This window comes from Notothenia rossii, assembly GCF_949606895.1.
Source record: "Notothenia rossii genome assembly, contig: scaffold_54, whole genome shotgun sequence".
NCBI lineage: Eukaryota > Metazoa > Chordata > Actinopteri > Perciformes > Nototheniidae > Notothenia > Notothenia rossii.
The window spans coordinates 387,351-413,755 of record NW_027639588.1 but is presented as its reverse complement, the minus strand read 5'-3'; the positions used below and the strand labels follow the sequence as shown (position 1 = coordinate 413,755).

General features: G+C 40.7%; 2 protein-coding genes across 2 annotated transcripts in view; both read right to left on the bottom strand.

Annotated features, from left to right (window-relative positions):
- Window positions 1-3,526: 3,526 nt before the first annotated feature.
- Window positions 3,527-26,405, bottom strand: part of LOC307027631 (uncharacterized protein) — a gene marked incomplete at both ends in the record, with an annotated part of 59,568 nt that continues 36,689 nt past the window's right edge. Inside the window, one exon of the mRNA XM_079695913.1 lies at window positions 3,527-4,408. Coding sequence (XP_079552039.1) covers window positions 3,527-4,408 — 882 coding nt within the window. The remainder of the gene's footprint in view (window positions 4,409-26,405) is intronic.
- Window positions 5,593-7,152, bottom strand: LOC307027625 (E3 SUMO-protein ligase ZBED1-like). The gene is made up of 2 exons (XM_079695908.1): window positions 6,469-7,152; window positions 5,593-6,207 (listed from the first exon to the last, which is right to left on the bottom strand). The coding sequence occupies exons 1-2, from the start codon at window positions 6,878-6,880 to the stop codon at window positions 5,813-5,815; spliced, it is 807 nt and encodes a 268-aa protein (XP_079552034.1). The 5' UTR covers window positions 6,881-7,152; the 3' UTR covers window positions 5,593-5,812.

Genomic DNA, 26,405 nt, shown 5'->3' with positions numbered 1-26,405 from the left:
CTACCCGGCTATCTTGGTAGTAACACACAACGGACAGCGACACTCCTTCAACACGGTCCCCGACGCACAGAGGCTTTGACACCATGGACTTGCTACAACGAGGTTTGTCTGTTTGTGACGGGATCATAGTTGTTCGGTTAATTCTCTAACTACAGATGATCTTGTGTATATATGTGTATATATATAGTATAATAGTATATATATATATATATATATATATACTATTATTAATTACAACAACAACAAAAATGAATGTTCATGGTTCTATCCAATAAGAGGCTATTTTATTTGTATTCCTCTGCTCTCTTGTTCTGAAAGATTGGCAAGTGGTCTAAATGTTTAAGCTGGAGCCTACGGAAGTATGGGAGTCTCCACGTCTCTGCGCTACGCACTCAGGGGGGATTTTCATGGTGTCTTGCTTATTGTATATATGGTATAATTATTCTACTGTTGTTGGTATTACTTTCTTTTCCTTTTTGTTTCTCTATTTTGATAAAAGAGCAGTAGCTAATAGAGATATCCCTATGGTTAGGCCTGTCACGATAATTAATTGTGTTGGACGATAAATTTTTCTGGAAATTATTGCGATAAACGATAATATTGTCGGCACCGTTTTAAGACCATTTTAGACATAATGATAATATATAATAATAATTCTAGTACATCCTTTCAAACATAACTTTTTATTGAACATTCAACATTGCAAATGAAATGTGAAATAATATTAAAATATATAAATTCATAAATAAAACAAATTAATTAAATTATAAAAAATTAATTAAATCACACACAACCGAAACAATCAATTAAATAGAGTCAGGCTGGAAAACAGAGCTCTCTCTCTCATATATATATATATATATATATATATATATATATATATATATATATATATATATATATATATATGAGAGAGAGAGCTTTATAAATAAATAAATAAATATGAGCACACATTATCTCACAAGCAAAAAAAGAGTAAATTAAACAACAACCTGCAGAAAACATAGACAAATAATTAATGCATTATGGATAATAATCTTAAGGTTGACTTTTCTTTTAGAAAGTCTGGCTCAAAATGTAGTACATTGTTTGTTGTCGACAGCAAAATTAGGACTGAAAAGGTCTTATCAAAGTTCTAAAGCCAGTTTACAAATCAGCTGAAACACCACCACTGGGGTCTTTTCTATTCCAACAATATTACGCTCTGATTACTTGTCTGAAGTTTTTTCATTCAAATCCAATAAATTAGTAGTTATTGGTTGTTGGTAAGAGGATTTTGACGCAATATAGTTAAGTTCCTATGTAACCAATGCACGTATACCGGTTTTTGTTAGTAGCATAATCATATAAATGAGGACAATCTTCTAATTGATGTTTTGTCTTTTCTGCAGGTCTGCTCACTGACTAGAACACCAGCGTGACGTGGCCCAAAACAAAGATCCATATAACCCGATTCTTTTTAGTGTGTCCCCCGTCCGGCTGAAAAACGGAGGTCGTGGGGCTGGAGTGTGTTCTCATGGCCGAGTCAGAGACTGAATGTGACACACCCGGCCTTGACACGCTTTGGTCGGAGTGTGTCATAGCCCACAGCCATGTCGACCTTCACTATGGAGCAGAAACGGAGATCATGACTGAAGAAAAGCCTGGACTAGAGCTGGAGATCCACGCCTCAGACTTAAAGATACAGGGACTGGGTTCAGATCTCGGAGCTGTAGCCTATGTGGAGGCAATTGTAGCGGAGTCAGACCATGATTACATCAAGGTGGAACATGGAGAGATGCACTGTTTCACGGAAATCAAGACGTCGGGAGGCGAGACTCTGCTGGGAGAGGTGCTGCTTAAGGGGGACGGCGAGCATGTGGTGAAAGTGGAGTCTGACCATGGCGGGGAGTTGACAGTCGAGTCTGAGAATGGTGTAATCATACATGAAGCCCTTGGACTGCAGTGCAACGAGTGGTTCCATAAGGATCTGAACCCTTACATCTGTGTCCACTGTGGTGAGAGCTTTGCTGTGGAGGCCATCCTCAAACAACACATGAAGATTCACATGAAAGAAAAGCCCTACGTCCCTCCTGGAGTTGAGATTATGGGCAAAGATGTTATCGATGCCTTCAGTCTCAAGTCTCATCAGATGACTCATGCCAGACAAGCCCCACAGATGCTCTGAGTGCGGTGAGAGCTTTGCGGCTGCCATCACCCTGAGAGAACACATGAAGATGCATTCAGAGGACAAGCCCTACAAGTGCACTCAGTGTAGGAAGAGCTTTGTCCGCAGAAGGCATCTGAAAAAGCATCAGGAGGTCCATGCACGAGAGAAGCCATATACCTGTGGCCAGTGTGGCAAAGGCTTTGCCACGACTTCCAACCTAAAGCAGCACCAGAAGACCCACGCTGCAGTCGTTCTCGGAGACAAACCCCACCGATGCGCACAGTGCGGAAAGTGTTTTGCGGCTGCTGCCACTCTGAGAAAGCACCAGAGGATCCACTCGGGCGAGAAGCCGTACAAATGCAACATGTGCAGTAGGCATGGGCGGTATCATTTTTTTCATACCGTCATACCTTGCTGACATCATACCGTGGTATACGGTATATGACGGTATGACTTGGGTCGACTTGAGTGAGGTGGCGTTCGAACGGCGGCAAAAAACATTTTTTCGAACGGTATATTATATGTTCGGTGTAAAATGCAGCCCGAGCCGGTAGACGCTCGCAAAGTGCCGCGACGTGCACGCAAGTGCAAAACAAGGGCTGTGTATATGACACATTGTGCAAATGGCACATTTTGAGATCGGATACAGGACGCGTTTGTGTTGATGTCCGACGTTGTTTCCATTGTGAGCTAAGTTAACAATATATCATCATACATAAAGAATAAAAAAAAAAGATATTGGATATGCCATATCGTATATGGTAGGCTAATGCACAGTGTACGTAATATAGTTCTTAAATCATCCCTGTTGTAATAAATTCGTTTCATTTTAATTTTTTCCCCGTTGTAATAAATTCGTCAAATTTTTCGATCAATTAAAACACAGTTGCAACTTCTATATGTTTCAGATAACTTTATTTACACACGTGCAAACACATGTTCAAATGTTCTCAACGGAGAATGAAAATTACTTGCCTATTAATAAGGGCAAAATAGTACAAATGGCACTTTTGGCTGAACAAGCAAGATAGAAAAATAGGGCCCGCCTAATTATACAAATAAAAAGGCTGAATAACTTAAACTTAGGCCCTAATTAAAAATGAAATCCCCTTAGCCTATAAATAGGGCGGTTTGTAGCCTAATATTAAAAACAATAAATCAATGGCATAAAAGTTCTCAACGGAGAATGAAAATAAGGGGAATAAACTAGGCTGGAAATAATTTAGGCTATGAGGACAGCTTAACTTGGCCCGTCGGCCGCCGCCTGATAAAAAGGCTGAATAACAAAAAATGTAAGCCTACAAGCAGGCATATGGGTTGTAGCCGAATATGAAAAGGCAAATCAAATTCACATTTGGCGCATCTATCTCGCGGACCTCAATCTAGGTTCCTTGCTAAAAAGACAAGCATATTAACTTTGTCTGGCTTTATTTGTGCGCGTTGTGGTGTCACCGTGTTCCCTGCGGTGCTGAAAATACGCTCAGACGCTGCACTTGACGCACATATGCAGAGGTATTTGCGGGCCACCATGGAAAGCAACGGGAAGCGTGTCTCATTTACTTTCCACCACTGAAGCGGGTTTTCCCCCGTATCGATTGCGTCCTCCTGTGTGTACACAACCAGCTCTGCGTGTGCTCGCTCCACTACAGTGAGGACTGGTCTCGCTGCAACCGCTCTCCTTGCCAGCAGACTGGCCAGCGTTGCTTTCTTCTTCTTGGCCGGCTGCTCTTCTCCCGCATCTTGTTGCGCAAACGTGCTCTCTCCTTCCTCCACTCTGATTTTAACTTGACTCGTCTGCCTTCCCAGCACTATCATCTCCGTCTCAATCTCCCTTTTTGTCTCATCCAAATTGCTGTAATATTCACGGTAGCGGGGGTCTACAAAGGTGCAGTTTCGCAGCAGTTTTTGAGCAGTTTTTGAGTCATTGGCATATTTGGCCTCCAGCTTTGCCAACATCCCCGACTTCAGCTGAGCGGTTAACTCCACATCACTTTCCGATGGAGCCAGAATGTCCTCCTTTAGGAGTTGGAGAATGGGGAGGATGGATGAGCTGGTCACATACGCATCACCCGACAGCGCATCTGTGAATGTGCTCACTGGTTCTAGTCCCTCGTTGACCGCTTTAAGGACATCAACGTCTTGCCATGTCAGGTGGATTGATGCCCGTCTGTCATCTGCCAGCACCTGTCGAATGGCTCGAGCTTGCTCAATGATCCGACTAATCATTTTTTGTTTCGAACCCCAGCGAGTAGGGCAGTCCTGCACATGGAAATATAGTATTAATAATGGCCTAAAATAATAATAATAATAGCCTGATAATATAAGCTAATAACAGAAGCATGCATAGTTACAGCAAGCAAGCATGTAAACTATAAATTATAATTATTAATAACTAATAATTAGAGGTGTATCCTGTAGTAATCCAAACTACTGTACTAGGCAGTGACGCCATCACGTCACAGGCAGTAGCCTAGGTTACGAGCAGGTTTGACAGTTGACAGTTGTGTTGTGTAATGTGACCTTGAACTACACTCAGTAAACGTTCTGCAGAGTCCTGCACGGGTCTGATTTTCAAGACCCGCTCCCGCCCCGCACCCGCGACGTGCAATACCGAACCCGCCCCGCTACCCGCACATATTGCCAATTAGTTCCGCAACCCGACCCGACCCGTCGGCACAAGATCCGCAACCCGACCCGAACCCGCATATATATATATGCATATATATATATATATATATATATATATATATATATATATATATATATATATATATATATATATGAGCAGTGAAAGAATTTACAGAATTCACATGAGCACGATTAAAGGGAAATGGAGCTCCCGAGAGAGCGCTGCGCTGCCTTAAATACAAGCTGTAGGACTTTGAGGAGCTGTCCACTGTGTCCAGTAACACTTACTGAAAATAAACTATTCATTTGTTGCGTTTCCCATAAATGTTCAGCTGGACGATGTATTCGAGCTGCTTATGATGCAGAGAATCATGCAATTATGAATACACGCAGTTGCGTATTTGGCTCAAAAAGCGTGGGATGTTAATAATTAGGCTACATAATAATAATAATAATAATAATAATAATCAAGTAGCCTAACCTACGACGTTTAAAGTGATAATTGTTGGCCATTTCATATGTGAAATTTGGATAGTATACTTTAAAACGAAGGCAGCCTAATCCAGGAAATACAATGCCGTTCATTCCATTTAATTATATTCATGTATTAATTAGATGGTCCTCCGCCCCTCCCAGAAAACGTGACTTATTAAAAACGGAACGTTATCATATTGTTATGCAACAATCACGTGCATTTATTTGGTTTAATGTTACAATCATTATGGCTGACGATTTAAAAACAAATTGAAGCCAACTGAAACCAGTGCAATTGCAACAAGGACACTTTTAAATGGTTTAGAACAGTCAAGCTGGCTAATGCCAAAACAACAGACATATAGTAGACCTAACACACTTTTTTTTAACAGACGTATAACCTTTTACAGAGTCTGTATTATTATATAATATACGAAATATATACGTACATATAAAACATATAAAACGTACATATAAAACAACATATATTCCATATAACACACTTTTTTTTTTAACAGACTTTTACAGACAGGCTGGCTAACGCCATGTTCATCTCACAACTCAGTGTTTCTTTAGATTACTATGCAGAAAAAGAATGTCATCAACTGTCCCTGGTTTCAATTGGCTTCTCCTTTCTGAGACCACAAATCCAGCCGTGGAAAAATCTCGCTCACTCGCGGCGCTTGAAGCTGGAATGGAAAGAATCGAACGAGCAAAGTGTGCCACATTTGGAAACCTGGTTGCATGCTCCTTCCACCAGCTGAGAACATCGAAATTCTCCTCCTTCGGTGACTTGAAGTCGATGTATGCGCTCACTTCATCCTGAGTGCACTCATCGCTGGAAGAGGAATCCTCGACGTCGGATAATCCCTCCGATTGTCTAGCTCTCTTCTCGGGCGGTGCTGAACTGACAGTGGCAACACGTTGTGTGGGCGATGCACGCCTCTCTTTTATGTCTAGAGAGGTGCGAATAGAGGGCGCAAGATTAAGCATATGCAATTTTATAAACTTTACAAATAGATTTCCTAATATTTTACATTTCATATTTTAAATGATGAAAACAGACAAGCAGGCGAATAAGCATATACAATACAGTAACAGTGGGCTATACTGTAACGTTAGGATAGTAACTTTTTTCCAATCCTACCTCAATTTAATTTTAATACAGTATGAAATAAACTATGAAATCACTTTTTTCTTTTTTCCTTCAGCCTTACCGTTCACAAGGCGCCGCACTTCGTTGTGCACTGTTTCCATCGAATGTTCCTCCACAAGCAGCTTCAGACTTTTCAGCTTTGGGTGCAAAAACATGGCCAGTTTGTGCAGGAGGTGTATCTCGTACTTTTCAACCAGAATTGTGAGACATTTTGCCTTTAGAGAGGAGAATGTCAGGTTGTCAGTGGAGGATGGTTGCAGGTGGCGTTTGAGGCGATCAAGCCACACAGCGGTGAGGTGAAGGGTTGGAGTTTTGGATGCCTCCAGTGCCTTAGTAGCCTCCTTGAATCTCTGAAGAAACATCACCATTGCATTCAAAGTGTCTTCGCTCAAGTCGTTCAGACGACCCTCTTCCCCCCTTTCCAACAGCAGTGCACGAACGTCCTCATATTGACAGCTGATCGACTCGAGCATTGTGTGGACTGAGTTCCAGCGTGTTTCCACTGATGCTTTTAACGTCTTTTTAAGGCGATTCTGGAGACTCGTTTGCTTAAAGTAAGTTACGAGTGACTTTGCCCCCGTGACAAGCGTAGTCACTTCCTCTCCGAACGCATCTTCTTGGCTTGGTTTCCCGATCGTAGTGTAAAGCACGGTGTTAAGGATGTGTGCAGCACAGCTCAGTCTTGTGACGGAGCGAAGGGCTGCCACTATGTTTGAACCCCTATCTGTCACATACACCAGTTTGGTGAAGAAATCCTCAATGTTGTATCTCCGCAGGGCTTGGATTATTGCTGGTTTGATATTATCAGACGTTTTACGCAAGGTGCTATCCCATTCCGACGTAGAAAGCACCCTTTCGACTAGCTCCCACTTGCTATTGATGTAATCTATTGTGTGACAAAGGTAGCTTATTTTCCGATAATCATCGGTCCACATGTCTAAAGTGACTGCTCCATTGTACTCACTCATCTGTTCTCTCAGCTCAGGAATTATGCTTTGGCGTATGTCTTCTGCACTGTCTGAACGCACTTACCCCGGTCCTGAGATCGGCTCCCTCCCTCAACCTGTTCAAGGGACACCTAAAGACGCACTTATTTAAGCAGGCGTTTGAGCAGTCTTAGGCCGTTCATCACGTCACTGTCCTGTCACTGTCGATCACTGGTCCTCTTGCACTTGGTTTCATGTTTGTATATTGTTTTTAAGTTTTTATTCTATTTTCCTGTCATGTTATGCTTTGTTATTATTATGCCTTAGTGCCATATTGGCCTAATTGTTTTGACTGCTATATTTTGTACAGCACTCTGTGCATTCGTGCTGGGAGGGGTGCTTTAGAAATAAACTTTTACTTACTTACTTACTTGCATATTTTGTCACTCTGCGAGATATTGTTGTCGGATCTGGTAACAGCTGCATTGCATCGACACGGCCAGCCCGCGCACCAATGTCAATCAATCCCTGTGCTAATCCAGTGAAACCATCGCCACACACCGTTTCGAATGATCTAACATCACTGCAGACAAATTGTACTGCTAATTTGGACACCGTCTCCTTGTCTTCCCTTTTGGGTGCTTTAAGATCACGGTTATTGGTGAAGTATTGATTGATTGGTCTTGTACCTGTGGCATTGGCAGCGCAGCTCGACTCCATATGTTTTTTCAATGATGAAGAACCTAGCTTGCGGCTATCATAGGCCAACACTTTTTTGCACTTCTTGCAAGCAGCGAACCCAGCGACCTGGTTGTGTTCTCCATCTAGGATGAGTCCAAAAGCCTCCCAGACAATGGATTTTGCTCTTGATGAAGAGTTTTCGGCAATACTGTATTCTCCGCTGAAGAGCTTCGCCTTCACCGGCTCAGTCATTTTGAATGTGGCGCGCTCAGCAGCAGATTGGCGGCGCATATGTTATGATGATGCGCGGGCCCGCGGGGGAAAGGTCATAGGGTTTAAACATTACATTAAATTATCATTTTTATATTTTTCTTATGCAACACCCGCGATCCGACCCGCATCTTCTTTGTTTTACCCGGACCCGAACCCGAATATTTTTTGTTGAAAGAATACCACCCGCGATTCACTGTTTTCGCGGGTCACCCGTCGGGTACCCGCGGGTACCCGACCCGATGCAGGACTCTGACGTTCTGATATAAAACCACCATCTCTTCATTATTGTGCACCACAAACATTACATATCCTTATTAACCTAACCTAAGCAAAGGACAGGATTGCCTATAATTTGGATAGAATAATGATTTGCCAAGTTTACCGTTATGAGACTATGCTCAGGTAGTCCCAACTCTTGCTGCTTTTTTTTTAGTTCCCTCTTTCGTGGCCAGCTGTGGGAGAAGGCGGCTATGATGGTTTGGCATACTCCAAATGCCCTCTCAGTCTTATGTTTCTGGTCTGCCAGTGCATTTGTTACGGCCAGGTTAAGGTTGTGCCCAAAACAATTAAGCCACGGCAACTTCAGGTTTTTCGTTATTGCAGCTGCGATATTTGCTGCGTTGTCGGTGGTTATTGCCGACAGTTTATTGGCATCTAAACCCCAATCTGTGAGTGCATCGCGGAGGGCTTCACTGATGTTATCGGCTGTATGGTTTTCTGGGGAAAAGCTGGTTTGAAGGCATTTTGATCCCAGTTCCCAGTCAGATGTTATGAAGTGCGCTGTGAAAGACATGTAGGGTACCATGTTTTGTGATGACCACATATCGGTTGTTAAAGCATAGTTGCTGGCCTCCATCACAAGCGATTTTAACTTCTTCCCGAACTTTATTGTGCAGGCTGGGTATGGCTTTTTGAGAGAAATATTTTCTTCCGGGCAATTCATATTGAGGATCCAACGTTTTGACCATATCACGGAAAGCACTTTTCTCTACGGTACGAAAGGATACCATATATTTTGCTATATATCTTGTTACTGCCTCCGTGCACGTTTTCCATTTTTGGCTATCTTTTTTGGACTTTGTTGATTTAGCAAAAGCACCCGATATGGTTGGTTGACTCGTGGACTTGGCTGCGGTAACGTTGCTCTTTGAGGATGTCTTCAGTTTCCCAGCAGTTATTGGGTGATGCACTTTGAGGTGTGAATGGAGGTTTGACGTGTTACTCTCTTTTGCTGCAACTGTCTTATGGCAAATAGTACACACAGCTTCGTCGGGGTTGACTGGCTCACCTTTTTCATTGGGAGTAAAAGCAAAATAGTCCCAAACAGGCGCAGAGGCATTTTTCTTTTTCACCATGTCTCCGAGTTCGAGGCCGGCAAATGCTGCCGCCATCTTGCTCAGCTCAGCTCTGTGCTGAGCTCTGAGAGCGGGAAAGACGGGCTGCCCTCCCCTGCCCTCTGCTGGCGCGTGCTGTGCATTACAACCAATGTCGTCCCTATCAAAACTCCGTGTCAGTGTAATAGAATGAAACGCATCTGTGATTTGGCGCACAGTCTGTGACGTCACGGTATTGAAAATCATACCGACGGTATTTCGAAATACCCTGGTATACCGTAATACCGTCATACCGCCCAGGCCTAATGTGCAGGAAGAGTTTTGTCTGCAAACGCCATCTGGAGAAGCACCAGCAAGTCCATGCCGGAGGGAAGCCCTACACCTGCGGACATTGCAACAAAGGCTTCAAACATTCCTCCTCTCTCGCTCGCCACCACAAGACCCATCTGCAGAATCCAGTGTTTTCTCCACCTCAGCCTGGGAAAACCCTGTCCTACGGGACTCCCCCAAAGCAGAGGGTGGACCAGCAGGGAGACAAGCCCTACATGTGCCATCACTGTGATAAGGGCTTCAATCATTCCTCCTCCCTCGCCAGGCACCAGAGAGTTCACTTGGAGACCAAACAACAGCAGCAGCAGCAACAGCCCCAGCCACCACAATCGCCGCCGCAGCAGTACAACACCATCCCCACAGGGAAGGGATTCCCCAAAAAAGTCTTCCCAAAACAGCGCAGCCTGTCCGTTGAAAAATCATACAGGTGCTCCCACTGTAGAAAAGGCTTTAACCATTCATCTTCCCTTTCCAGACATCAGAGGATCCATGTAGACCAGTGAGCACCCTCTCCCGCCCTCACAAGCTGTCCCATGCGAGAGTAAAACCCCCATCTCCCCCCTCTGTTTCTGTTCTACTAATGGTCCCATCATTGACATCACCACACCAAATGTCAGGCCAACTTATAGAGACAACGGTGGTCATGCCTGCTTTGAAGTGGAGTGGCTACACGGTCCGTTTCACACCTGAACACTTGTGTTCCTGTAATTCAGAGCAGAACACGGGACTTTGCGCTCAGTATGCAAAGGGTATAATAAGAGATTGTGAAGGAGCCTCTATTCTTGTTAGTGATTGTGCTTCACTTCAGGACCTCTTTTGAACACTTTTAAAATTAAAAAAAGAAATGTGATTTGGTGATCTAAAATAATTATTACCTGGGGGAAATATGCCTCTATCTGTTGGTCTTTGTGATGAGAATTGGGTTTATGTAGGTGGGCACATGCACTTTTCAGCTGCATCTTTATCCAAGGCTACCAACACAATTTGGCGAACAAAAAACATTTCTCAATTTCAATTGTCATTTCTTTTTCACCACCATATCCCATGTGTAACAAACATCCACAATCCAATGTAAATACTGATTTTCTTTTATATATGTGTTTAGGTGACTAGTGTGACTAGTTATCATTTGTGCTTCACACTGTAGCATAGATTTCTTCCTTGTGTTAGATAGGTTCCTTATTGCATGCTATGTAGAAATGTGTGCCGAGCTGTTATTTGAAAAAAGTTTCAGGGTTTTCAGGAGTCTTTTGTTCTTATTCATACTAACTTACCCTTTTTAATTTGATGTCACTGATACCTATTGCTTTTGTTTTGCTTTCATGTGTATTACCATGTGTTTACACTGTTACGACCATATTGTCTTTTATTTCCCCTTTATTTTTGTCAATGGCCTCATTGTTGAGAGAAAAATGGTAAATGATCCATATAGGCTTCTCCTAATGGCAAATCGTGTAACATCTCTTCCCAATTTCTGAGTGGCACATATATGGATAAATAAAGGTTGTTGACTCTTGTGGCTTTAATCAATGGAGTACAGTTTGGAAATGGGAGATGTATTTAACCTCATGGCTAAATAAAAGTCATTCATAAATCATTAGGGTCATGTTTCATTTGTATAATCATGCACACAAAACAGAAGAAAATACGACCAGTGGTAATACTTTGTGGGTTATTTTACTTTCAAATCAGTCTCTAATGTTGCACAGCACACAGTGAATTTAGACTGCATTTGACCCAGCCTAGAGATGGCTAAAGTAGGTCATTTACAGATGGAGTAAACCATTTACTCTTAATGCACTACCTAAATTGGTCCACTTGGTGTCACCACCGTCTCAAATGTTTTGTAAGACCAAGACCAGTAAGAATTGTTCAATTGGGAAACTCCAGACTTTGAGCAGGCAGCCGTGCGTTTATTTTGGAATGTTTTAGGACCCTGAACATTCCCCAACTCTTCAATGGGAATTTGACCAACTGAACCAATCAGTGCAGCCGAAGGTGTGCATTGATCTGTGTGTGGATGCTCTTGGGAAAAGTGTGAAAACATCAACATAATGTCAGGAAGCTTACTGCCTTCCCGTACACCACAATGGTTTACATTCCTTCACAGCTGGAGGACAGACTTAAGTTGCCCATTGAGGGAGACACGGTTAAGATCCACCATCATAATAACCTTGAGAAAGAAGAGCCAATCAGACCTCTGGGGGAAGAACCATGTCTGCTCACCATCACTGAATATTTACACTAGAGATGGCACCTTGATATGTCTGAAGCTATGCAAATCTTCAAAGATCTCCTACCAACAAATAGATTATAATAAATTGATGTTATTAAGAGTTGTTAATCAGAACGTTCTTGAACTGGGTAAAACAAAACAAATGCTATACAGCTCTGAAAGAAATGAAGAGACCACTCTAAATATTTATTAAATCTCAATCTACACATGTATGGCAGCCATTCCATTTCTGTGTCTGCATTCCAACACAGAGAAATGTAGTCAGTAGTTTATAGAATAAAATAAAAATACATTCATTTTACACATTCCTATATAGTCAAACCAGAGAAACTGATAATGCTGCAGTGGTCTCTTAATATTTTCCAGAGCTGTATACAATAATAAATGCTTTCTGAAGTTAATTTTGACCATAATAAGAAAATATATATTGGCCCTGAGAGCTCAATGAAGTGAACATAAATAAAACATTTTGTTTTTCACCAGTTTCACAATAAGTTCAGCATTCAGATATTAAAGAGGACAGGTTGGTGGTCATTTATTTTTCTTTAATTTGAAGCCCTCAAAAAGAATCCATCCTAATTTACAATCGCTTAAGGAAGTTGGGTAGGAAAGGAGGGACCTTACTCTACCGATGCTGATTCTGTTCTGCTTAAAAGTTATGTACTGTTTTTCGGGGGGGGTTGGTTGACTCCATGTTTTATTTCATTAAAATGCACCAGTCTAAGACATGTTCGGCATTGAGAGAACATAAACAGAAAACTTTTCCATCAAAGCATTTTTGGATCCCTCTACATATGTTCTCCCTTTCAAATGGTGAAAACCAACCCTGAAGAGAATGTGACAAGATACTTCAACTGGATTTTTTGCTAGCAACTAAACTAACAACCACTTGTTCAAGCCTGGTTTAGAAACTAAACTGCAGCTCTTCCTTCACACTTTTGAATTGTGTAAAGACAAGAGGTTGAACACAAAAGGCCTCGAAATAGTACATTTTCACACAAAATCACTTAAAAACCCTCTCACTTCACGTGTCATGCTCCTGAAATCTGCCTGTAGGTGAATTTAGACCATTTCAGTACAACATATTTTTAACAGCACCCTCTAGGGAGCGAGGTCGGATTCAAACTAACCCTGTTCTTGCTTAATAATGAGACAGAATGAAATGCTGGGCTAACAGCAGATATCAGAATCATGATTATGATCATGTTCAAATAAGGGAAGTACGGGACGTGATTTCCCATCTTCATTAACTTATGCTACATACATTGCAGCATGTCCAAGATACCCGACAGTTTCCATTGTGTTTTGAGCCTTGTGCATTACTTGTTCTTATTGCTGTGAATGTGTTATCTATTGGTTTTTTCTCAGTCTATTTGCATAATATGTTTTATTATTTCTTGCAGTGCAGTTCTCAGGCCCAAGGTATACATCTCTCATTTTATTCTTCTATTAATAGAACAGGTTGTTTTACAAACACTAATAGGACAAAAATACACCTTGGTTGACATACATTTTTATTTGTAGTAACTTGCTACATGATCAAAGAAATAAGTAAATGCTAGAAAATGCTATTTCTGTTATAGACATTTTAACCAATGTGTAGAGAATGGAAACTGTACATTTGTATCACAAGAAAAGGCTATCATAAACCATGAAATTAACCGGACATACACAAGGTAGTTTGTAAATGAATAAATCATAGCATATTACCTTTAAAATTATTTACAAAAAGAAATATATATACTTACATTTGTACACAGAGCCCTGTTTTAGAAGGTATTTATATGTGAAGGTAGGCAACAAATTGCAAACTTTCCTTTTTGGAAATGTTTTCTGACCAAGCAGCTGCCTGCATAGAACTGGAGAGTCAAGCTTGGTTTAGGCCTTTTCATACTGAACCCAGAAATCCATTAGCTCCCACACAAAACTACGACAGAGGACTCAGGTCTGCTATACGTTCATGACAGGAGTCAGCTGCAGCAGTGAGCTCTGCGAGCGAATGGCGCTGCTCTTGGATTGGAGTTTCTCCAAGTTTTGTAAAAAGCCTCTTCTCTTCAGACCCTCCAGAATGACAGTGTTGCTGGAGGCCAAACTGACACGGGTCCTGCAGGGGGGAAAAGAAAGGCATGAGGTTGAGATTTTCTATAAATATACCATTTGTACCAAGTTGACGTGTTCATGCCCCCCCATCTGTCCACCCACACACCGGGGTGCACAGTGAGTTCAATGTCGAGAAGTTCCTCTTTGATTAAACACATTTTAAGTGCCTTACTGCAATTACACTCTATTATCAAAAAAGACTCCCTGCTCCAAATACTGCACACTCTAATTGGACACAAGGTGTTTGTTCAGCTTACTTTAAAGGAAAAAACACAAATTGGGAGGAAGGCCAACCACAGACATGTAACCCAGAGGTGAACTAACCTCAGTACAGTGTTTATTTTGCCTGTCACTAAAGCTCCTCTAGTATGCCGTGGGATAGTCTGGTGTGGGCTTACAGTTAGAGAGGTTAAGTCTTTAGGCTAAGCTGTGAAAACTAGAAAAAAACAATGTGTCTCTGGGCTAAGGGGTAAGGAGCATTTTCTTACTGGTTTTTATCCTTTTTTCTCTTCATATAGTTCAATGCTTTGGAAAAGATACCCCCAGACTCAAAGTAGGTCACAATGAAATGCAAACATGATATCACACCATCTTATTACAGCTGATATGAACAAGAGAGGAACTCACCGAGGAGGAGAATCTATCCCACTGTCTCCCGTGATGCTCTGGTTCTCCCCCATTTCCAACGCTTCCCCGATCTCCACCCCTCTGGCTCCACTGGGCGGACTCTGAACAACTCTGCGGGTCTATGGTGTTACACTATACAATTCACTCCACACTAAATGGCAGGTAAAACAGACATAAAGATCACATCCTGTTCTGTTGCTGATAGCTTGTTATCTTAACTTAATCGATCGTTTTAAAACTCTTGATCACGGCAACTGCCTGACGTTGTAATCACACGTTACTACAGCTTAAGCACTCACAAACTCTCCTTCTCTTAGCGACTGTAACTCCACAGTTGCCTACACTCTTTTCGGGTTTGCTAACGGTAGCTACTTTAGCTTGATAGCTAGCCATGGCTCTTTCCCCACCCTCGGGTGCTATTTCCTGCTCTAACTGTCTCATGTTTGGTTACTCCCCTACCTCCTTTACTGGTACCGATACATGTGTTAAATGTAGTATAGTTGTTAGGTTGGAGGCGGGAATCATAGCCATAGAAGCCCGGCTCCGCATCTTAGAAAATAACTCAGCTACAGTAAAGCCCATGTTAGCCGGTGCGGACCGGCAAAAGGTAGCTCCTCTTAGCCGTCCCCCGGCAACTCCCGAGCAGCAGGGAGAATGGGTGACTGTTCAGAAGGGGCATAACGCGAAACCCGCAGGTCCCCACCAACCCGTTCACGTATCTAACAGATATTCCCCACTCAGCGAGACACCCGCTGAGAAGCCAACTCTGGTTATTGGTAGCTCTATTATGAGACACGTGAATTTAGAGACCGAAGCGTCCACAGTCACATGCATTCCGGGGGCCAGAGCGGGCGACGTTGAGGCGCATCTTAAACTGCTGGCTAAAAATAAACGTAAATACAGTAGGATTGTTATTCACGTCGGTGGTAATGATGTTCGTTTACGCCAATCAGAATGCACCAAACTTAATGTGGCGTCGGTGTGTAGTTATGCTAAAACAATGTCGGACACCGTAATCTTCTCTGGTCCCCTCCCCAATCTGATCAATGATGACATGTATAGCCGCATGTCATCATTTCAGCGCTGGTTGTCTTGGTGGTGCCCAGCAAACAATGTGGGCTTCGTGAATAATTGGACAGCCTTCTGGGGAAAACCTGGTCTGATTAAGAGAGACGGCATTCATCCTACTTTGGAAGGTGCAAATCTCATTTCGGCAAACATTTCAGGGCTCTGTGGACTTAATCCATGACAAACTGGAGTTGAGACCAGGAGGCAGAGTCGCAGTCTTACACGCTTCTCTGCGCTCTCTCCTAGGCAGTCATCCATAGGAATCCCGACCCCAATAAAATACCCAATATTAACGGTGTGTGTGTCTGCCCAAGGACAATTTAAGGTAAAACCTAATAGAGGTGTCATACATAATAACCTAATAAAAGTAAATGTAACAACTACTACAGTGCAACAAAACAGGAAGATTAAATGTGGTCTCTTAAACATAAGATCTCTAGCATCTAAAGCAATACTGGTAAATGATTTAATATCAGATTATAATATTGATATATGCTGTCTCACTGAAACTTGGTTGAGACATGAAGAATATGTCAGCATAAATGAGGCCACTCCACCCAGCCATATCAATACTCATATTGCCCGAGGCACGGGCCGAGGAGGTGGAGTTGCAGCAATCTTTGACTCAAGTTTACTTATCAATACTAAACAAAAATTAAATTATACCTCCTTTGAAAGCCTCATTTTCAGTCTTACGCATCCGACCTGGAAAACTTTGCAGCCAATCTTATTTGTTACAGTGTACCGTGCACCAGGTCCTTATTCAGAATTCTTATCAGAATTCTCTGAGTTTTTATCAGCTTTGGTACTTAAAACAGATAAAGTAATTATCGTAGGTGACTTTAATATTCATGTTGACGATGATAAAAATAGCCTTACTGTTGCATTTAATTCTATATTAGATTCTGTTGGTTTCTGTCAGAGTGTAAATAAACCAACCCACTGCTATAATCACACTCTTGACCTTGTTCTGACTTATGGTATTGAAATTGAGCAACTATTAGTCGAACCGCATAATCCTGCTTTATCCGACCATTTCTTAGTAACTTTTGAAGTACTGTTACTAGACTACAAAGCATTAGCCAAAAGCTCCTGCAGCAGAAACCTATCTGTTAGTGCTATAGCCAAATTTAAGGAAGAGATTCCACCAATACTTAACTCGATAGCATGTCTGCATGTAGGGGAGGAAACTTATACAAAATGTACACCCCCCCAAATTGATCATGTTGTTGATAGTGCTACAGATGCGCTGCGAATAAAATTAGACTCTGTTGCTCCTTTGAAAAAGAAGAAAATAAAACAACATAGATTAGCTCCATGGCATAATGCCGAAACCCGCAAAATAAAGCAAAAGTCGAGACAACTTGAAAGGATATGGCGTTCCACTAAACTTGAAGAATCTCGTTTAATTTGGCATATTACTCTCAATGAATATAAGAAAGCACTGCGTAAAGCGAGAGCAGCATACTACTCTTCATTAATAGATGAGAATAAGAATAATACAAGATTTCTTTTCAGCACTGTAGCCAGGCTGACAGAGAGCCACAGCTCGACTGAGCCTTCTATTCCCATAGCACTCAGTAGTAATGATTTTATGTGCTTTTTTAACGATAAAATTGTTACTCTTAGAAACAAAATCAATGACCTCTTGCCTTTGACCAGTATAGTGTTATCAACAGCTCCCGGAAACGTAAGTTCTAATAATATTACACTAGATAGTAAACTAGAATGCTTTTCAGCCATAAACCTTGAACAATTAAATTCAATGATTCTCTCTTCTAAACCATCAACGTGTATCTTAGACCCGATTCCAACTAAGCTGTTAAAAGAAGTTTTTCCATTAATTAGCACTTCTTTATTAAATATTATGAATATGTCTTTATTATCAGGCTATGTTCCAAAATCATTCAAAGTAGCAGTGATAAAACCGCTTCTTAAAAAGCACAACCTCGATCCAGAGGTTTTAGCCAACTATAGACCTATTTCTAATCTTCCGTTCCTCTCAAAAATTCTTGAGAAAGCAGTCGCAAAACAGCTGTGTGATTACTTAAGAAACTATGATTTATTTGAAGATTTTCAGTCTGGCTTTAGAACACAACATAGCACAGAGACAGCTCTGGTTAAAGTCACAAATGACATTCTAATAGCCTCTGACAAGGGACTTGTCTCTATTCTTGTCTTACTCGATCTTAGTGCTGCATTTGATACTATCGACCATGATATCCTATTGCAAAGACTAGAGCACTTAGTTGGCATACAGGGAACTGCTTTAGGCTGGTTTAGGTCTTATCTATCTGAACGCTCTCAGTTTGTACGTGTCAACGATGAATCTTCCATGCAAACCAAAGTTAGCCATGGAGTGCCACAGGGCTCAGTGCTTGGACCTATTTTGTTCACCCTATATATGCTTCCATTAGGCAATATTATAAGGAATCATTCTGTAAACTTTCATTGTTATGCGGATGATACTCAACTATATTTATCAATCAAGCCTGATGAAATTAATCATCTAAATAAAATTCAAGACTGCCTCAAGGACTTAAAAACGTGGATGACCTTAAATTTTTTGATGTTAAACACGACCAAAACTGAAGTTATTGTACTTGGCCCGAAGAATCTACGAAACAAATTATCTAAAGATATATTAACTATGGATGGCATTAATTTGGCCTCCAGTGAGACTGTAAGGAATCTTGGTGTTATATTTGATCAGGATTTATCCTTTAACGCCCACATAAAATCAATTTCAAGGACCGCCTACTTCCATCTACGTAACATTGCAAAAATCAGGCATATCTTGCCTCAAAACGATGCAGAGAAACTAGTCCATGCATTTGTTACTTCAAGGCTGGATTATTGTAACTCCTTATTATCAGGGTGTACCAAGAAGTCAGTCAAGTCGCTTCAGCTGATTCAAAATGCTGCAGCTCGTGTACTAACCAGAGTTAGGAAAAGGGACCACATTACTCCTGTTCTGGCTGCCTTACACTGGCTCCCTATAGAACACAGGATAGAATTTAAAATTCTTCTTCTCGCCTACAAAGCCCTTAATGGGCAGGCGCCATCTTACCTTAAAGAACTCATTATACCCTATTGTCCTACTAGGGCATTGCGTTCCAAGAATGCAGGGTTGTTGGTTGTTCCTAGAGTCTCTAAAAGTACAATGGGAGCCAGAGCCTTTTCTTATCAAGCTCCACTTTTGTGGAATCAGCTTCCAGTTTGTGTTCGGACGGCAGACACCCTATCCGTTTTTAAGAGTGCGCTTAAGACTTTCCTTTTTGATAAAGCTTATAGTTAGGGCTGATTAGATTCAGCCCCTAGTTTTGCTGATATAGGCTTAGTTTGTCGGGGGACATCTTACTTCTTCCTTCTCTCTGTCTATACCTGTGTACTCTCATGTTCCGATTAACCCAGCTTCCCCAAATGTCTTTCTTTTTGGTGTCTATATACGCCGGGATCCGGAGTCATGGATGATCCTGCGGTCCTGTGTCATGGATTGCGAGTCCTGGATCTTGAGACGTGGCTGTGGTCCTGGATCATAAGTCCTGGATGGATATCCTCGTGGATTCATCTTCTTATTATACACACATGCATTTCAAAACATTTGGACTACCTATGTTGCAAATGTATTATCTTTTCAATTTACACACGGCATCTATTGCACGTCTGTCCGTCCTGGGAGAGGGATCCCTCCTCTGTTGCTCTCCCTGAGGTTTCTCCCATTTTTCCCTTTAAACTGTGGGGTTTTCTCTGGAAGTTTTTCCTTGTACGATGTGAGGGTCTAAGGACAGAGGGTGTCGTATTGTCATACTGATATTCTGTACAAACTGTGAAGTCCACTGAGACAAATGTAACATTTGTGATATTGGGCTATATAAATAAACATTGATTGATTGATTGATTGATCCTGGAATGTGAGAGGATTGAATAAGCTTGTTAAGCTAAAACAGGTATTAGGCAGAATTAGACTTCTAAAATCACAGATCGTTTTTATTCAAGAGTCCCATTTAACTGATATTACTAAAGTTAAAAAAAAAGATGGCCTGGACAAGTCTTTGCAGCCCCATTTAACTCGCAGGCCAGAGGGGTTATTATTTTGGTCCACAAATCAATCCCGTTCAGACTTAGCCATGAAATAATTGACCCGGCAGGGAGATACATTATTTTGCAAGGAAAAATATTAGAGACTCAAATTACACTGGTCAATGTTTACGGACCTAACGAGGATAATCATGCATTTTTTAGGAATTTATTTCTTACTGTATCCTCTACTCCTGGACAATATATAATAGGCGGAGACTATAACTGTGTGCTGGACCCAGAGAAGGATCGCTCCTCAGGCGTTTCTCATCCGCAAGCTAGAAAGGTCCTGCTTCAATCCATAAACGATCTTAATTTAATTGAAGTCTGGAGAAAGCTACATCCTACAAAACAACATTTCTCATGTTATTCAGGTACTTATAAGAAGTCATCACGTATTGACTACTTTCTGATCTCCATGGCCTTATTATCACATGTGAATGAATGCAGTTATGACAGCATAGTATTGTCCGATCATGCACCCATCTCATTAACCCTCCATATACCGAGGTCTTTTTGGTGTCCTTATAGGTGGCGCCTCCAAACCAAATGGTTACAAGACCCAACATTTGTAGAATTTCTTGGTGATAATATTGATAATTATTTTTGTATGAACACAGATCAGACTAGTGCAGGCCTAAGATGGGAAGCATTTAAAGCCTTCATTAGGGGCGTGATGATTAGCTATACAAGCTTTAAATCAAAAGCTCACTATAAAGAGTTAACCAACCTTGAGGCTCAAATTAAAACTCTGGAACTTGACCTATACCAAAATGATATACCAGAGAAACATAAAGAGCTCCTTCTGTTGAGAGCTAAGTATAAAGAGCTATCTGCTAGTAAAATTGCAGCAAACCTCCTTTGGTTAAAGCAATCTTACTATGACCAAGGTGACAAAGCTGGCAAGCTTCTTGCATGGAGAATAAAGAAAATGCAATCGGATAGAGCTATAAACTCAATCAAATTAGATAACGGAAACAATACAGTAGATCCAGCTGAAATAAACTCCTCCTTTAGAATATTCTACGAATCCCTTTATAGTTCAGAATACCCAGATAATACTCAGGTACAATCTGAATTCCTAAATCAGTTAGAAATCCCAACTATGACAGAGCAGGATAAGACTGAATTGGATACATATTTAACTGTTAAGGAAATGTCGGAAGCCTTGCGGAATATGAGAAGCGGGAAGACACCAGGACCAGATGGGATCCCTATAGAGATTTATAAATTGTTTCCAGACAAACTACTCCCCCCTCTATTAGATATGTTTGAAGAGGCATATGAGTTGGGTACTCTGCCACCATCTTTACGGTCTGCAATTATCACCTTGGTCCCAAAACCTGGTAAACCACCAACAGAAAGGGGGTCCTATCGTCCCATATCCTTAATGTGTTGTGTGACACAAAAATTCTGTGTAAAACTTTGGCAAGAAGGCTAGAATCATATGTACCATCCTTAATCTCCAATGACCAGAATGGCTTCGTTCAAGGGCGTCAAGCTTTTCATAATATTTGCAGAGTGCTTAATATACTTCATGAAAGGAGTGATGCTAAAGACACTGCAATCCTGTCGTTGGATGCTGAAAAAGCCTTTGACAGGATTGAATGGAAATACCTGATGGAAGTCTTGAGGAGATTTGGGATGGGTGGAAAATATCTCAAATGAGGTATTAACAAATAAAATGATATCCAAACCGTTTAGCCTACACAGAGGCACAAGACAAGGATGCCCCCTACCCCCTCTTTTATTTCCGTTTGCTATTGAAACACTAGCTTTGGCTATCCGGCAACATCAGAGCATTTCGGGTGTGAGGATAGGTGAATCTGAGCATATGATTTCCTTATTTGCGGATGATATTATTATTTTTCTGTCCAAGTTGAGAACATCTATCCCAACACTTGTTAGCCTAATCAATTCATTTGGGGAATTCTCTGGATATAAGGTCAATAATTCTAAATCCACTATATTGTTTTTAAATAAAAATGAGAGACAAAACCCAGGGATACCCACCCCCTTTTCAGCTACTCGGGAGGGTTTTATATACCTAGGAATAAAAATCGTCCCGGAAATTGAGAATATTGTCCCCTCCAATTATGACCCCATAATACAATCAGTAACAGAATCTCTGAATAGATGGATGCCAATGCCCACCTCCATGTTAGGCCGTATTAATATTCTTAAAATGTCTATTCTTCCAAAATGTCTTAACCTGTTTCAGTCTATTCCTCTCCCTCTTTCACAAACATTTTTTTGTAAGCTCAGGCAGCTCTTCTCAAAATTCATATGGAACAACAGGCGTGCAAGACTACGGCTCTCCCTTTTACATCTGCCTTATGATAGAGGGGGACTTCAAGTACCTAATCTACAATTGTATTATTGGGCAGCGCAGCTGCGCACAGCCATGTTTTACTTCTCCTCCTCTGACCCTCCAGCATGGCTAGACATTGAACGCAATAGAGCACCGGGCCTATCCCTCCAGTCATATATCTATTCTGCTCATGCTAAAAAACTAAAACAACAGACAAAAAACCCATTTGTTAAAAATACTGTTTCTGTTTGGCATGAAGCACATGTCTATATAGGAGATGCTCCCAAACTATCCCAGTTCTCCCCAATATGGGGTAATGACAACTTTGTCCCCGGAAGAGCGGATGGGGGATTCAAACAATGGGCTGCCAAGGGTCTGAGTAGAATAAAAGACTTGTATACAGAAGGAAAACTTATGTCCTTTGATCAGTTGGTTCATAGATATGCCATCCCTAGAAGTCACTTCTTTAAATTCCTGCAGTTAAGGAGCTTCATATCAGCGCAGACTAAATGCTTAGATGAGCCACCCTTGTCAGTTGTGGAGTTTGTTTGCACTGGTGTGTGCACTTACATTGATGTTAATAGTTAAATGAGTTTATGGTTCACATGTACTGAGTTCTGAATGTCCTCTAAATGTAGGAATGCCTTGGGCATGTGGTTCCCTGATTTTTGTGTCATGCTCTTACAACATACAATATAAGCAATCCTATGTTGTAGTACACTACTTTATCTGTAGCTATTAAATTGATTGCTCATAGTTCAAGGCATATTTTTCTTTAGCCCTTATTTTGGATCAGTTCATCAACTGCCCCCATTCAAAAACTATTAAATAGCCCGGCTATATACTATGACCATTCTTTACTTATTTAGAAATATGGTTTGAATGGAGTAATTTGAGTTGTCTGATGCACTTGATACAATTTGGCTTTTTAACATACTGATGTGTATATTCAAAACCATCTCCACACACAATGTCATGACTTTTTCAAGATATTTTAGACAGACTATGACTTTCTTTAATATGTTTAGAAATCCTATACTGACATTACAGACAAACTATATAATATCATTCTTAACTACATACTATACTTGGACTTTTTTCAAGATACTTTTGGCATGCACTACACTAGTACTTTTAAAATAAATGTTCGGACATTCTACACTGTGACTCTTTTTAAATTAAATATATGAAATACTATACTATGACTAGGATTTGTTCAACATACTGGTGTATACAATGACCGTTTTCATATTTTGACCTCCTTCATGATATTTTCATAATATTCTATTATTTTACCTCTTTTTCTCTATATTTTCAACACACTATGACCGTTTGGACACTCTGCTATTTACTATTTACCTTTTTTTTTATTTTCGATATATTATTAGACTATGTCTTTTATTGAGATATTTTCGACATACTGTAAAACACATTTTATAGTTATATGAGTTTTTTTGTTTTAGTTTTTTTCATGGTATTTTCGAACATAACATACAATGACTTTTTTTTTTTTCTTCTTAAAGAATATTTTTGGGTCAGATTAAACTTTAAAGGATAATGACAGTGTTAAAGGGGGAGACACGTGTAAAGGTAACTGCGTCCACTGTAGCAGCAAATGTTGCAACATACCTTACATTTTTCAGTTATTTTAAATTATTTTTTGTTAGAAATATATTTGTACTGTTTTCTTGTTGATGTTTTTTTATTTTTCGGCGTACGAGATTGTATTTTTCCCACATCTTATTTTATCACACTTTTTCCATATTTTCAACATACTTTTATTTTTATTTTTTATTTTCATATATAAATATATATAATTTTTTTTGGACATATAATGAATAATTTCATTTGATTTATTTTATTTTGTTATGCTATACCATGACTTTTTTTTTGTATCCTATTTTTCTATACAATAATTCATTTCGACATAGTATATTAAAACATTTTAAAAACACATTATGTACATACTAAACATATATCACTTTATTTCATTATTTTTCAACATACACGAAGGTGGCACACCTTAACCAAGTCAATCAACAATAGCTTGTGGCAAAGCCAGGGTGACAGCTAGTGATGTGACGAGCCGAGGCTTCGGAACACGGTTTGAGTCATCCAGGAAGTTTCTGGTGAAGCGCGTATCGCGGCTTGTATCATTTTAGGCCATTGACTGCTTCAGATAGTGGTTCAGAGGGTTCAGATGTGTTAACCACTGACACTTCACAGTTGTATTACACTCATATGGCCCCTCCTGTTACCGGACCCGGTCAAGAGGACTCAGACCCACCCTCTGAAGATTGTTTGTTTGCACCTATAACTTGCTGATGTTTGTACTGTGTGCCTTCGGTGTGTGTCCCATCCCTTAGTTTGTTTTCCAAACCTGCTTACTTTTCCTGGTTTTCAATAAAGGTTCTGCACAAAATTGCACATCCCCATTGAAGCAACAAGTTTTTTAAAACAAAATGATATGATATGAAATGAAATGAATATGTTTTTTCTTCAGATAAAATAAGTTGTTTTCAGCTACAGAAACCATTCAACTATTAATTATTCAGCTATTTCAGGACATTGAGGCTTTACAATTTGTTGTTTATACCTTTTGTAAACCTTATCATTTAAATATTAAGCTTCTTCATAATTGTTCCTACTCTTCCAGTTTAACATTTCACTTTCAAGTTTTCAACAAAGTCATTGCAATGCATTTGAGCTGTAACAATTTTGTTCAAATAATTTCACTTTTCTACATTTCTCCGTTCAGCAACACTTACTTGGTTTTTGTAGCTAAAAGCAGCTACAGACACCATTCAACTCATAAAATGCTAATGCAGAGGTAGATAATAGCTGTACTTTTTTTTTATGAGCCACATGCCATGATGCACCAACATACTTTTATTATTAAGACTGACATTAAGAAGTATAATCAACTCATTACAGCGAGGGAGAGAAAGAGAGAGAGAGAGAGAGAGATTCTTTTATTTTTTATTTTTCAAACCACTTTTATTCACAAAGCAAATAACCAAACAGACACATTGACACACATGGTCAGTTCAGACAACGACTGAACATAAGATCCTCATTCTCCACAAAACACAAAGCATTTTTAAGAAACCACATGGCCTCAAATTCTCCGACATTTTTTGTTAAACAAAAGTAACCGTAGTCCGCTTTCAGTCTTGCTTTAACCATCCGCTTAAAAATCGAAACTGCGTCGGTATCCAATGATTCCGCAACTTTATTCCTCCTGCTGAGGTAAATTGCCATTTTAGCCTGCCCCAACAAAAAATTCAAAAGCTGGCTTTTGCACTTTTGCTTCTGACTGTACCTACAACCCAAAATGAACATTGTCTTAGAAAAAAACACATAACAAAATCAACATCTGAGTGAGTAACTGAAAAAGACAAAGGAGTCGACCACATTCCGTAAAACAATGAAAAATGGTTTCCCTCTGTACACAGAAAGGACAGGCGTCAGACACTGTAGGGTTGATAACTGAAACAAACGCATTTACAGCTACCGCAGCGTGGAGAATCCTCCACTGGAGGTCCCCACCCCTCTTAGTCAGCGGAGGCTTGTAGAGCGCTCTCCACTCAGGCCTCTGAGCCCAGGTGGGCTCTCCACCGGGTGTCCACTCGCTCCTGGAGTCTGCTCTGATTCAGCACCTTTGTCACCAAATAATAAAATGTTTTGTTGGACATGGTGCTAAACTTAAAATCAGTAACATTGTCCAACTTTAACAAAAAAAAACTCAAACCTGAGGTCAGGAAAACATTGCATCTCTGGAAAAGAGTCATTGTCATATGAAGACTTCAGTCTGTTACAGTGAGCAGCGATCAGCGCCAGCTCTGATTGGCTTAGCTGCTGTTTCCAGCTCTGCAGCAGGAGGCTGACCACCCGGACTGACCTGAGGCTCAGACGTGAGGCCAGGCCTGCAGCGTTGTCCAGACGGGGGCCACACACCTCCACCCCCTGGCCCAGCGTGAGGATCCTCTCCTCACAGAGTCTCTGTTGTAGAGAAGGCCCTACTCCACACAC

Bases quoted from the DNA above. Each gene is read 5' to 3' on its own strand.
- LOC307027625 (XM_079695908.1), bottom strand. From the start codon at position 6,880: ATGCTCGAGTCGATCAGCTGTCAATATGAGGACGTTCGTGCACTGCTG. The intron at 6,208-6,468 runs GTAAGGCTGAAG...GCACCTCTCTAG, and splicing joins AGTGCGGCGCCTTGTGAACG to ACATAAAAGAGAGGCGTGCA.